Source organism: Phoxinus phoxinus (assembly GCF_949152265.1).
Source record: "Phoxinus phoxinus genome assembly, chromosome: 8".
Classification (NCBI taxonomy): Eukaryota; Metazoa; Chordata; class Actinopteri; order Cypriniformes; family Leuciscidae; genus Phoxinus; species Phoxinus phoxinus.
The window spans coordinates 14,436-28,880 of NC_136883.1; the positions used below are offsets into that span (position 1 = coordinate 14,436).

At 43.0% G+C, this 14,445-nt stretch overlaps 1 protein-coding gene across 1 annotated transcript; it reads right to left on the reverse strand.

Moving 5' to 3' along the window:
* Positions 1-308: 308 nt before the first annotated feature.
* On the reverse strand, positions 309-14,157 carry LOC307002731 (uncharacterized protein). Its single transcript, XM_079620610.1, has 15 exons — positions 14,036-14,157; positions 13,682-13,794; positions 12,467-12,651; positions 12,288-12,392; positions 12,097-12,211; positions 11,844-11,994; positions 10,993-11,113; positions 9,450-9,605; positions 9,319-9,356; positions 9,181-9,210; positions 8,295-8,467; positions 2,701-3,122; positions 1,840-1,939; positions 1,471-1,723; positions 309-1,383 (listed from the first exon to the last, which is right to left on the reverse strand). Exons 2-15 carry the CDS (start codon positions 13,790-13,792, stop codon positions 1,286-1,288), a joined length of 2,058 nt encoding a protein of 685 aa, XP_079476736.1. The 5' UTR covers positions 13,793-13,794; positions 14,036-14,157; the 3' UTR covers positions 309-1,285.
* Positions 14,158-14,445: the final 288 nt, after the last annotated feature.

Below are 14,445 nucleotides of genomic sequence, written 5' to 3' on the forward strand. Positions count from 1 at the left end.
GACAAACTGTCCTTGTTGCACAATTGCTTAGCCTCCATTAATAATTGGCTGGCAGACAACTTTCTGCAACTAAATCCAGACAAAACTGAGGTGCTGATTTTTGCCCCAGACAACATTACACCTAGGATTAGGCAGGCCATTGGGGCTTTATCATCCTCGGACTGTAATGTTGTGCGAAATCTGGGTGTCATTTTTGATAAATCTATGTGTTTTAGCAGTCATGTTAAATCTGTGGTTCGTTCTTGTTTTTTCCATCTCAGGAACATTGCTAAGATTAGATCTGTGGTTTCTAAAAAAGAGATGGAGATGCTTGTTCATGCTTTTATTTCTTCTCGCCTTGACTACTGCAATGTACTGTACACTTGTTTAAACAAATCCTCTATGGACAAATTGCAAGTGGTACAGAATGCAGCTGCAAGACTTTTGAATAAGACCAACAGAAGATCACATATTACACCTATTTTTACCATTACCTTTAACCATTACTTATAGAGCCTTGCATGATCAAGCTCCCTCTTATATCCATGAAATACTGCATGTATACTCCTCTGGTCGCTCTTTGAGGTCTACTGGCCAAGACCTTTTAACTGTCCCTAGAACACGTTTTAAAACAAGAGGTGATCGAGCTTTCTGTGTGGTGGCTCCAAGGCTCTGGAACTCTCTTCCATTAGCTTTGAGAGCTTTGGACTCTGTGGAAACTTTTAAAAAACTCCTTAAGACACATCTTTTTAGACAAGCATTTAGCTAGCAATATAGTTTTGTATGCTTTGTGTACTTATGTGTATATGTATATTTGTATGTTATGTGTATATCTGTTATGTGTATATTTTAATTCTGTGAAGCACTTTGTGACTCTTTTGTCTGTGAAAAGTGCTATAGAAATAAAGATTACTTACTTTACTTACTTTTAAAAGTAACTTACCCAACACTGATATGGAAAAAAAGCAGCATAAACATTCTGATAAACCTCTCCATTTTTATTCCTTCATATAGGTTTGGAAAAACATGAGGGTGAATAAATGCCAGAATTGTCATTCTTTACTGAACTACGGATTTCTTTGTTAATAAAAGGTACCATTTTATGCAATTACATAATGTTATTATAGTTGGTGAAAATTAAACGATTGGAAGAGGTGTTGATGTGTTTCTTGATGCTATCACAAAATTTGTGAATGACTGTAAATTATGAAGTACGTTGTCCTACAATATGTGCTTTTTCCGTGACTAAAGGGTATAGAAAAACGTTGCAGTGGTGGTTAAAAAAGATAAAAAAAGATGATTTTGACTAGTCAGTGATGAACTGCTCAACAACATTCTCCATGACCTGAAGAAGCAGCACAGCCAATGACACAGCACCTACCCAGAATGCACCTCTATCCAGAGCTGAAACAGAGAAGAACAAACATACTTTGATATGTGCTGTGTCAGGCTTTGCATAGCTATACAGATATTAGTGGGTAAAACACTTACTGTGAGAAGTAGAGGCTGCTGCGACCTGGCTAGTGGGAGGCTGAGCAACTGGTTCAGCATTTTGGTTTGGGTTAGCGGTTGTAGAGCTGGTTCCTGGGGCTGTTATGAGTCGAACAGGCCCTGAACGGATAGGGTAGTTGTGGGTCAGAATGCTGTTTACCAGACTCTTGTCTGCCGTGTCCGTACATGGATCAGGACATCTCTGGGTTTGTGTGGTGGTAACACAAAGGTGCACTAGACACTCAACATACATCTAGACAGACAAATTAACAGAGTTTAACAACAGACATGCAAGTAGGATCCACCTGTACATAGAATGTACATAAAGAGGTTATCAAGCATATTGAGAACACAAATAATGAAACATACAGTGTCTCCCATTAGACCCAGAGAACTGAGATATAAGCGGTAAATTCGAACGGTCGAAGTTGACGTCAAGATCTCAAAGGTTCCATTTCCAGGTGCACAGCTGAAAGATAGAGAGCTGGGTGAACAGATTTATGATGGAAAGAGAAAGGATGTAGTAAAAAAAAACATGAAGTACATGAAACAAGATGAGAGATATTAAAGGGACAGGCTATTGAATCTGAATTATCTTCATTTGAGATTCCACCAATTATATCACAAAAAACGACTAAGAATGAGAATTGCCCTGAATCGTTCTGCCTATAACATAAACTATAATTTAGCTTTCTACAATTACACTTTAATTGAACAAAAGTCTCTATGTTACAATCATGTGTTTATTATATTGTGGTGCTTAGAGATTGAGCTGAGACTGAAGTCAATGTAAATGAGATTTAGGGTAATATCATCAAAACTGCACATCTATTTCTCCTCAACAAGCCACATTATTTTTCATATATTTTCATATATTTTCATATCTATAGCACAAATGGCACAGAACAGGACACATGTCAGTGTTTTGGGTGGAAGAAGATAATGAGTGAGTGCTGCTGGTCCAGGTGCTGCCACGTTGCTAGGGTGGTTTCCAGGGTGTTGCTATGGAGTGGCACAAGGTTTCTAAGTGTTTTTTTTCTTAGTGTGCTGCTATGCGCCTTTTAGGGTGTTGAGGGTGGTTGCATACAGGGCCAAAGTAAGTCTTTATGATATTTTTGGGTTACTCGTTCTGAGAACTAGAACTAAAATAACCAACACTAATAACTATTAGCACTTGAAGTTGTTTGAGTAACAGACTCAGTCTTTGTCAGGGCCAATGTTGATACTAACCCGTGGTTCAGCAGAGGCCGTGTGTTTACAAAGTCTTGTGTGTCTGACTCAACACAGCTGCCCACCATGAGCTCAGCACGGTCCAGTGAGCAGTTGGAAAACACATGCAGGTCCAGCGTCTCCATTCGGCCTGTAGACCGGAGCTCTCGAGCCTCACGCACCTGTGGAAAACTGCGCATGCGCGGCAGACGCGTCTGCGCGGCCATAGGGCCCTCTCCGGGGAAGTGGAACTCAATCCAGAAGGACACTGCACCAAACGTCTCCACTTCTGAAGGGATGGAGATTTTAAAAGCTGGAGCTTTGGCTTGTTGGCCGGGAATCCGACAGGCGAGTGGGAGAATGAGAGTGGCAACACGGCTTATAGTGGAGTTAGGATTGATGCTGCGTAAAGTGTTGGTGTACAGCAATTCTGAACCTAAATGCTGAAAAATATCAAAGATGAGATACCAATGAAATCAAATTAAATTAAAATTAAATATTAAAAATTTCCTATTATTTCTTTAACTCTCATCATTCATTTTTTTAAGAGTTTAATTTCTCTGCTGTACTCCAAGAAATATATAAACAGATATTTTTGGTTAATTTGTTTTTCTGTCATTTTTTCTTTTCAATTTATTTTGTTTAATTGTACTGGGCATTTACTGGTGATAGTTCTTTGGTTCTTCAATGTCCATTTAGAATGTGGGCCGTTTTGATTGACCAACCTAAGTTTTAAGTTCACTGTTTGCGCACATATATTGACTACTTGTGTGATATGATGTACTTGTCAGGATTATGTTTTGTTCTGGTTAGGTTCTCTTCCTGTTCCCTGTCATATTGTCACCTAGTTTGTATTTGCCAGTTTGTTTCCAAGTTAATCATTCAGCTGTTTCTGTTTAGTTCCCTCATTTCCGTTTGTATATTTACTCCATGTTTTTTTTTCAGTACCTTGTTCGACGGTATTGTCAGTTCTAAAGTCTATGTTTAGTGGATGTTTTAGTATTTCTCCTGCGATTTTCCTTTACCTTTGTGGATTATTGGATTAAAGACGGTTTTTGAGTTATTTACTGAGTCGTGCGCTTCAATAAAACACCACATCATACATTATTAAGTAAATTGTCACAGTGTCTGGTGGTTCCCTGGGTTAAACACTAGAGGTCCTCAGTTTTCACGGTGTCTAGGCATTCTCACTACATTTCCCATGATCCTGTCTGTCACTGAGTGATCATTGTGTTCAGCTGTTTCTCGTCACCTCGTTTAGCACTTTTGTATATATACCCTGTCAGTTTTAGTGTTTGTCACGGAGTCCTTGTTTAATGTCCCCACACTTCCATTCCTGTTGCTGCCCGTTTCTTGTCCATGTCTTGTGTCTTTGGATTGCCCTATTGGATTTTGACCCTTGCCTGGACTGGTTTTGTGAGTACGGATTACCCTATTAAATCATTGCATTTGGATCTCTCTCTCCTGTGTGTTCCGTGACATAAATTATGTAATAAAATGTTCATGATGTACGTTAGTGTTAGTTAAGTTAAAGAAAAGAAAAGAAAAGAAACTCAAAATTATGGATCAGGTCATAATCACAAAATGTGCATTGGATTTTTGTTCAGAAAATAAGCCTATATTAAATGTAATACAATTTTAGATCAAAATTACCCATTTTGAATTAAAAAATATATTATGCTATGTATTATTATGCTATAAAATATATTATTAGAGAAAATTATTACAGGTTTTTACAATCGTTAGGACCCATTTCTCAATATTTAGGTCACTTTTTTTCAAAACTGCACAGCTCTCCTAAGAAACTTTCATCTTGGCACAGCAGTTCATTGCACATTTAAAATGGACTGAAACTACAAAAAAAAATAAAAAAATCTCAAATCAACTTATTCTTTCACAACACAAGCAAAGTGTTCTGGGTCGTGAAGCTGTCCTGGGTCGCTGCTGAAGCTGTCCTGGGTCGCTGCTGAAGCTGTCCTGGGTCGCTGCTGAAGCTGTCCTGGGTCGCTGCTGAAGCTGTCCTGGGTCGCTGCTGAAGCTGGCCTGGGTCGCTGCTGAAGCTGGCCTGGGTCGCTGCTGAAGCTGGCCTGGGTCGCTGCTGAAGCTGGCCTGGGTCGCTGCTGAAGCTGGCCTGGGTCGCTGCTGAAGCTGGCCTGGGTCGCTGCTGAAGCTGGCCTGGGTCGCTGCTGAAGCTGGCCTGGGTCGCTGCTGAAGCTGGCCTGGGTCGCTGCTGAAGCTGGCCTGGGTCGCTGCTGAAGCTGGCCTGGGTCGCTGCTGAAGCTGGCCTGGGTCGCTGCTGAAGCTGGCCTGGGTCGCTGCTGAAGCTGGCCTGGGTCGCTGCTGAAGCTGGCCTGGGTCGCTGCTGAAGCTGGCCTGGGTCGCTGCTGAGTCGTGAAGCTGGCCTGGGTCGGTGAAGTCGCCCTGGGTCGCTGCTGAGTCGTGAAGCTGGCCTGGGTCGGTGAAGTCGCCCTGGGTCGCTGCTGAGTCGTGAAGCTGGCCTGGGTCGGTGAAGTCGCCCTGGGTCGCTGCTGAGTCGTGAAGCTGGCCTGGGTCGGTGAAGTCGTCCTGGGTCGCTGCTGAGTCGTGAAGCTGGCCTGGGTCGGTGAAGTCGTCCTGGGTCGCTGCTCAGTCGTGAAGCTGGCCTGGGTCGCTGCTGAGTTGTGAAGCTGGCCTGGGTCGGTGAAGTTGTCCTGGGTCGCTGCTGAGTCGTGAAGCTGTCCTGGGTCGCTGCAGAGTCGTGAAGCTGGCCTGGGTCGGTGAAGTTGTCCTGGGTCGCTGCTGAGTCGTGAAGCTGGCCTGGGTCGGTGAAGTTGTCCTGGGTCGCTGCTGAGTCGTGAAGCTGGCCTGGGTCGGTGAAGTTGCCCTGGGTCGCTGCTGAGTCGTGAAGCTGGCCTGGGTCGGTGAAGTTGTCCTGGGTCGCTGCTGAGTCGTGAAGCTGGCCTGGGTCGGTGAAGTTGCCCTGGGTCGCTGCTGAGTCATGAAGCTGGCCTGGGTCGGTGAAGTTGCCCTGGGTCGCTGCTGAGTCGTGAAGTTGCCCTGGGTCGGTGAAGTTGTCCTGGGTCGCTGCTGAGTCGTGAAGTTGTCCTGGGTCGCTGCTGAGTCGTGAAGTTGCCCTGGGTCGCTGCTGAGTCATGAAGCTGGCCTGGGTCGGTGAAGTTGCCCTGGGTCGCTGCTTAGTCGTGAAGTTGCCCTGGGTCGCTGCTGAGTCGTGAAGCTGGCCTGGGTCGGTGAAGTTGTCCTGGGTCGCTGCTGAGTCGTGAAGTTGCCCTGGGTCGCTGCTGAGTCGTGAAGCTGGCCTGGGTCGCTGCGGAGTCGTGAAGTTGCCCTGGGTCGCTGCTGAGTCGTGAAGTTGCCCTGGGTCGCTGCTGAGTCGTGAAGTTGCCCTGGGTCGGTGAAGTTGTCCTGGGTCGCTGCTGAGTCGTGAAGCTGGCCTGGGTCGGTGAAGTTGTCCTGGGTCGCTGCTGAGTCATGAAGCTGGCCTGGGTCGGTGAAGTTGTCCTGGGTCGCTGCTGAGTCGTGAAGCTGGCCTGGGTCGGTGAAGTTGTCCTGGGTCGCTGCTGAGTCGTGAAGCTGGCCTGGGTCGGTGAAGTTGTCCTGGGTCGCTGCTGAGTCGTGAAGCTGGCCTGGTTCGCTACTGAAGCGTGGGTTAGAGGGGCTAACCCTAACCCGTCTTTAATCTCAGTGAGATTGGGCCATAAGTGACGCTCCAGCACCACTAGACTGGCTGTGGCGTGGCCGATGGTTTGGGCGGTGGCTTAGTAGAGCGTGTAGAGCTTATTAAAAAACCCATTTATCGAGTCGGATGCGGATGGGATCTTCTGGGGCCGACCAGTCCAAGCCCAGCTCTTTAACAGCTTTACTGAGTCCATAGGAGGCTGGCATCATCCACACATCGCTTAGGCAGCGGAGTTCACCAACACTTCACAGTCAGAGCCGGCTAGAGACATCGAGTCCAGTTCTTCCTTAGATTTGCCGAATGAGATCATGTCACACGCGCCAGATGAGGGTCGTTGATCCTCGTGGGTGAAGAACACAGGGGACTCTTCAAAGTAAGGGGAGAACGAGACACGAGGGCACTGGGCTTTCTTCCACTTCGCTGCTTAGCTTAGCGGTGGCGTCTCTCTTTCGCTTCGGCTCAAGAGGAGAAGTAGGAGCGAGCGTGGCCATGTTCGGCTCAGCTGGAAACCAGAAGTGCCGCCTCAGCATCGGGGAAGCCCAGGCAAGAGACGCACTCAGAGCTCATCCAGAGTGGGCTGGTGAACCGCATTCACACGCAACATTTGCAACAATGTTGCAGAAATTTGCTCTAAAATTTGCTCTTTTATATAATCGCCGTATGGCCGCAGGGGACAGCGCTCGGTCAGCTTGCTTGAAGAGCGTTTAATCCGCTGAGGGGCTCGTCGATGGCGGGAAGAGGCGAGTAGAGAGGCTCCAGTCTTCTTCGGAGCAGCGAGATGATCTTCACGCTGAAGGAGAAAGATTCTGACGAGATCGGACATCTCTGTGGCCTATATAGGCAGCGTGACTCCTCCCATTTCAAGCGGGCTTAAATGCCATTTGTCTGTGCAGTTGCAGAGATGTGAACCAATCAGGCTTCAGGATTCGGAGAAAACAGGAGTTTTCCCCCATAAGCGTCAGTTAAAAACTGGCACAATGCAAGTGAACGTATTGAAAGGGAACACTCGTTATTCGATGTTTTCTTTTGTAACATTTCTTTACGAAACAAGTATGACACTGTCTCCTGTTAAGAATTCACTGCAGTTGGTTACATGGTCCATGTTTTTTTATAGATGATAATGAAACTGAAAGACTAACACTTGTCTGGGTGTTCTTCTACATTTAATTGCTTTGATAGTATTTGATTTTTTTTTAGATATGGATAATATTTAAATATTGTATTACTGTAGAAATGTAGCAAATTGCTGTTTTAAGTTAAAAACCTAATATAATACAAAACGAAAGGAGTATGTAATCATATGTAGATTGGCATATAGATTCCTAGAGTTTTGGCGGTGATTGTGTAAAATGATTCATGTAATTCTAAAGATGTCGTCTTTCCTTTTTTTTGTCCCACATAGACTGATGTTGTGATCACTGTGTGAAGAGTTTTGAAAAAGATATTGAGAAATTGGTCCTAGTGATTGTAAAAAAAAAGTACATTATAAACATATTTAGCTTATACATTGTGTTTCTATCACATTGTTAACTTTTGTCGGTTGCTACAGTGTGTTCATTATGTAATAGTTCTCATAGAAATGTTCCTATTATGTTATGTGAAAAATATTAACATTAACTTATGAACATTTTATTATATTAATTTAATACTTATTACATTATGTGCAGTTATTACATTTTGAGTTGCAACAACCAAAAATTTGCAACAACATGGTAGTGCGCAAATGATGGCAGATTTTTCATTTTTGGGATAACCACTAAAAAAAAATCTTAACTTAGAAATGGTTAAGAACTCTGACGTGTGTTCATCTAACAGCTCAGTGCATTTACAAAGATAAATGTACAACGAAAAAAATATACAGGATAAACTTTTGTGTTATTGCTAGAAATAAAAAGACACTAATAACTGCATCTATCTACCAAGTGAGAACATTTGCTACCATTCTCTTGGTTCCACAGCCCGTCAGAGAGAAGGTGGTGGTCACGTGGGTTGTGTTGTGAAACACTGGGCATGCCGGATCATTCAGCTGGAGGTCAGAGATGTGGAGATTCTCCAGGAAGGACATGGGCAGCACTAGAGACATCTGAAGCTCCCGCTCCATACATTTCAACTCTGACAGGCAAATAGACAGAGAAATGTTCTTACATTTGGAACAAAATGAGGGTGAGACAGGCTTATGACAAGTGAGAGGACGCTTTCGAAGGCCTGTGCTTTGACACGTTATGCTTTTTTATACATATGAGACGAGTAGATTTGCTAGTGCATAGGTAAGTTTATCGTTTTTTTTGTTTCAGATTTTGATGAGTTCAGGTTTTAGTCTTAGGTTCGGTTCAAATAAAATGTTGCATTTTGTCTATGACAGAAATAAAGCCGTGCACACAAAATCAATTAAAAAAAAACAGAATGCAAAAAGATTTAAGAAAGATCATCAATCCACTATGGAAACAATGAACATGATTTGCTGCAGGTCATATTTTGTATCTGTCAAAAATCATAAATAGAGAGCACATCTGTAGTGTATTGTGATGTGTAAACTGATAAAAGCAGGACACTGAATCATTATGTTTTGGTTCCAGTGTTTTTTGCTCTGTGCTGCTGTGTGACAGTTTAGTGTCCATGTGCCTTTAATGAAGGTGTACTGTACGTATTAGATAAGGAATACTACAACACCTGAGGTGTACAGTATCTACAAAATGACTGGAGTCTGTGTTGAATAAAGCGCTATATAAATAAAGGTGACTCTACTTGACTTGCACATTAACCAGTACAGGTTGAAACAATTGTGGAATATTATAGTGCTGCCATGCAAACAAAGGGTTTATTACCTGTTCCTGGTGGCAAAGGATCTGTTCGTGCTGAAAAAGAGTGATACTAGATTAATAAAGATCATAGGCATATGACCTTCTATCGCTATTTTTAAAATACCACCAGGAAAACATGGAAAAGGAGTACATCAGCCTTACTTTGTTGTAGCCATATACACCTGATGCGAGACTGCAGGCTGTGAAACAAACAGAAGAGAGTTTTAACTGAGTTGTCAACCGTGAATTGCTTTTATGAAGTATTCAGGGTGACTCCGTGAGCTTCTTGCTACCTCTGAGTATTTGCAGCGAAACAAATGGACAGAAGATGAGCAAACTGATTAGGACCTCGGACCCAGGACAGTGTGACGGCGCTCTGGGAATCCCTGCCGGTTTCCATCGGGGAGATGAAGAGGCCCGGTGGGCCAATCACAGCAATTTCAGACACACTGCAATGACAACAACAACAAAAATCAACTGACACAATGACAAAAAAAAAAAAGATCAGTAATTCATTATCATGGTGCATGAAACTATCCTCAAGCTTCGCTCCTCCGATCTGTAAAATGTAGGGAAAAGGTAGGAAATTCATCTTTGCAATGTGCAAAGAGATCTAAAGGCCGTAAACGCTGTTACCTGACAGTGTCGTCCACTGAGAAAGAAATCTATCCTGGATCATGAAGAGCTGGAAGAGGAGGGTTATGTGGCACCACTGGCGTGTCCATCACAGCGAGTGCGGAGGCGTGTGGAGGCGTGCGGCCGGTAAGCTTTGTTTGCGAGTGCAGTTGAGCACCATGACTAGAGAAGTAATGTTAGTAATGGTGCTGTCAGGATATACACGAGGACAACACGGCAAGTTGGATTCAGAAAGCTTTAATAGTAGAAAGGCAGGCGAGTGACAGATGAAACGGGCAGATGCAGGATATTATTTGCAGAGGAATGATAGTATGATGATATCTTGCGGATATATGCCTGAATGTAGAAAGGATGTGCAAACCGGGAAACAGGGAAGGATCACAGGAGAATCGGGGAGTATCCAGGAGGAAACGCATGGTCTTGGGAGAGAAGCAGTAGTTAAATCCTTGAGCTGGAATACTGTGGAGTACCACTGGAACAGAGGAGAAGGATCTGGGAATCACAGAGATGTTAAGGTTCGAGGCTCGACGGAGACTGGATGAGAAGTGTGCTCTTCTGTAGTGCTCAGTGCTGCTGGGTTAGACGACAGGTGCAGGTGGGTAATACTCGGGGGATTGTGATCTTTGTGCAGTGGGTGTGAATGAACCTGATTGATCCCTGACAGGTGCCACTCTGACACATTTGATGTGAAGCTACAGACCTGAAGTTCCCAGGTCCATAGGGCACATCGATGGCTGTTTCTGAGACTGGCCAAATGACCTTGAGTGTTTTTAGTCCAAACTGCAGAAGATGAAGCACTCATCCTAGTGCAGACATCACTGACATTTACATTTGGGTCCAGTCAGGTGAAAAGAAATTCTGTCATCTCAGACTCATTTTACTGGATCGGGATTTTCTTTTTTAAGAACAAATTTATAATAGATGTCTGGTTTAAGAAAGAAGTGATTTGGGGCAATTCAAGTCAGGTACAGACCTCAGAACTGTACTTCAAAATGTCTTTTGATGTTTTTGTGTTCTGCAGAAGAAAGATATTCATACAGGTTTGGACAACAGGAGGTCGAGTAAATGACTGAGTTTTCATTTTTGGCTAAGCTTTTGAAATAAGAATGACATTCCTTTAAATTCCTGTAAATCAATTTGAGCATGAAACAGTACACAGCTCAAATATAATGTCCAAATATAACTGTTCTGTCTGCGTACCTTGAGTCCACAGTAATATTGAGATGGACTTCTCCAAAGGGCAGGACGTGGATCACAGCGCCCCCTGCTGGACTCACTCCTGTGAACTGTGGCACAGTGGAGCAGTCGGCTCCGCTTTCAACTACAGTAACACACAACACCAAGAAATCTATAGTAACACACAGTAAAAATGCATACAAATGTGCATGGATCAGCCGTATCTTATATGTCTTCTCACTTGTGTACAGGGCTTGACATATACATATCGATAAGGAAATATCTGAAACTCTTCCGCAGGACACACAATACTTGCTGTGTGTTCTCGCCATAGACTGTAAAAAAAAAAGCGACGCCCCTTCGCTCTCTTCCATTGGTGAGAACTGAAGCGCTGTCGGGACGGGTGAAACAGCGCCTCCTGCCAGTTAAACCTGGTCATAGGAAAGCCGCTCTTAAGGCTATTCAACTAGTAAACACTCGATATGACTCAAGGAAGAAATGTAAGGAAATGAATTGTAAACGGATTTGCCTGTCTTCGTCAAAATAGCCTATTAGAAAGATTACACAAAATGCACAAAGGCTTATCGCCTATGTTTATTGGGCGATAGAACAAAAATGGTTCAAATGAACCTGTAAATTAAAATAAATTACAAAATATGTTTGTAACAATATGTACGTAAGTTACTTGTCAGGTATTGTTCATAAAAACAAGCATTAGATGAATAGTTGCTGTTTAAACTGTTTCATATTTCATATAAATCTTTCTGTAACCTTATCTTAGAAAATTACGTTTATCTGAAAAGTGTTTCAACTGTCCCGGCTCTCCCCTACTGTAATTCATTAGTTTATTGTGAAGACTGAGATGAAATGCCAACCTGTTATTAAGAGATGCACAGATACAGCGGAGAAAGGCTTTGCCTCGGTGTGAATCTGGTTCTTCACAGACGGAGGAAAATCCTCCACCACGATCTGTACTGAATACTGACCCACATACCCCCCGCCTCCATACAGTAGTGTACACGTCTCCTTTCAGGGTCAAACACATGGGTGTTGGCAAGAAACAAATGAAAAAAACAACACTTGTAACTATTTAATTGAACTGAATATTAAAAGGTAAAGATGACTGACTTCATTAAGGCGCATAAATTCCCCAAGGCCGTTCTTCTCATAATGACAGCGAATCTCATCTCCATCCAAATCCATCACATGTACCGGGATTTCCTGAGGACAACCAGCTCCTAACCTGGTATATAGAGATACAAGTTTCAGACACACTGTGTGTTTTCTATGTGCATTTCTGAAGTGTGTTTGAGCTGTACCTGATCGGAGGCGGCAGCGACACATATGGAGGCCGGTTTACACTGTTAGTGTCCGATCTGATAGACAGATCTGCTCTTGAATATAGAGACACGGCTCCATCAGATCTGAAAGTGAACACAATATATTATACTTTATTCACTCCACAGGTCATTTACTTGGACCGTCTGTAATCACAAACCCGAGCTGAAGAGTAGAAGTGTGGTTTAGAGGGATGGTTTTCTGCCACTGACGGAGACACCAGCCGGGAGAAGGAAACACTCCTTCAGGAGAAGAGCTGAGCGGATCGAGGCAGTTCACGTCCTCACACACTTCATCCGGGGCCGGACAGGGCAAAGTGGACACCACACTGTAATGACCCCTGACCTGCAGGACACACACCACTTAAACCCTGGAAACCTACGCAGAACTCTTTAAAAGATCAACCTGGTTAAAACTTGCTGTCGGTCTTGGTGAACACTTTATTAAGATGGGTCGAGCTATTGTATAATAATTGTGTTTGTGCCGCGCTCGCTAAAGCCTGTCGCTCATACACACTCAGGGTTAGGAGTCTTCAGTCTTTTATTCGCCTTGGTGATCGAACCCTTGGCAGAAGATATAAGAACAAATATTAATATGTGTGGGTTAACGGTAGCAAATAACCAACATGAGATTACTCTGTATGCAGACGATATTTAGGCTTTCATGGTGAATTCTAAAAACTTGCATCAAAAGTGTTTTTTATTTATTTAATGCAGCTCAGAGGTGGCATAAATGCATTTACACTTACATAAATAATGCTATAAGAATACTGTATTCTAAAATGTAAATACAGAAATATGAAATGATGTTTAAAAAAACGGATAATTTAAATATGAAACTAAAATTAAAATTGCTATTAGGTGGCGTTAGTCCCTGTCTTGAGGAGTGAGTCAACAGATTCGTTCAAACACAGATTCATTTAGTAACGAAACACCACTGTTTTGCCTCAGAGACATTCATAGCACAACAAAGCAACATGGCTTTATTATTATTAAAACTGATATTCTGGGAAATCATGCTAATGTATTATTGCTTATTATATCATATTAATAAGAGGGGAAATCATCCAGTGGATTTTTTACCTTGAATTCTAACTGCATTCCAAAGGATGATGTGTCCCAGTGAAAGCTTGCCGTGTCGAGGCCTTTTTTATTGCTTTTTGTACATTGAGTTAAGGGTTATTATGAATACTTCATAATGTATTCTCGCATGTCGTAAAAACTAAAATTCAGATATTATCATAGATGGTACATATAGTCCATAGTGAAGCATTAAGAGAGCAAATAAATGAGGCCTGAACCAGAGGCTGTAAATCGTGACACGAGTTGTCTCTGACAGAACAAAGATTGGAATTGTTGTAATGAATGAATCTCACCTGTTCGGATCTGTCCTCAAGCAACTCAATATTGAGCGCTGCGCTGAGAATGGATCCGGCCGCGATGTGAAGCAGTGCCAGCATGCAGACGGTCCGAGTCCAGGCCTTCATCGCTACACGCCGGGATCAACACGTGACCATTGAGAATAATCTTTGTAAACTTAGGATACTAAGTCAGTCCATTGTGATTTGTCTATGAACATACTCTATGGAATTGTGTCTTATCAAGATAAACTTACGCACATGCTAAACCCTAAACATTTCTTTACATTTCACAACAGCTTGTTCCAATGTGTTATCTTTATTTTTCTGAATTCACCCTACGGTACAGGATTGTGAAAGAATCAGACGTACCGGAAGCCTCCTGATGTCCCGATGCCTCCAGAAAGATTCCCTCCACTGATGTGTGTCTATTATTAGACAGCGTCCAGAGCTCGTGTGCGAAACGTCTTGTTTCCAAGCATCAACATGAAAGTAAAACGTTGTAAGAAAGGATGCCAAACTGGCTGGGTGAGAATGGTTAAGGCATTTGGGTCTATTGTTTAATGATTACGTGTCAAGGAGTGTGAATGCCAGGAATAGACTGTGTTTAATAAAGGAAGAAAACAATCAAATATCCTCATTACTTCTTGTAGAGACTCAAAAATCACGCTTGATAATGGCATGTATGACATGTATGAGGAAAAACATTTGTTGTGAAGCCGTGTGTTTCTGCATCTCGTTGAGCAACACGGGCCTCAGAGCTCATGTTTCAGATCCGCCGG

Coding starts and splice junctions, on each gene's coding strand:
- LOC307002731 (XM_079620610.1), bottom strand. CDS start 13,792: ATGAAGGCCTGGACTCGGACCGTCTGCATGCTGGCACTGCTTCACATC. Junction 12,212..12,287: donor TCGCTGCCGCCTCCGATCAG/GTACAGCTCAAA, acceptor TCTATATACCAG/GTTAGGAGCTGGTTGTCCTC. Junction 1,384..1,470: donor AGCAGCCTCTACTTCTCACA/GTAAGTGTTTTA, acceptor TCTCTGTTTCAG/CTCTGGATAGAGGTGCATTC.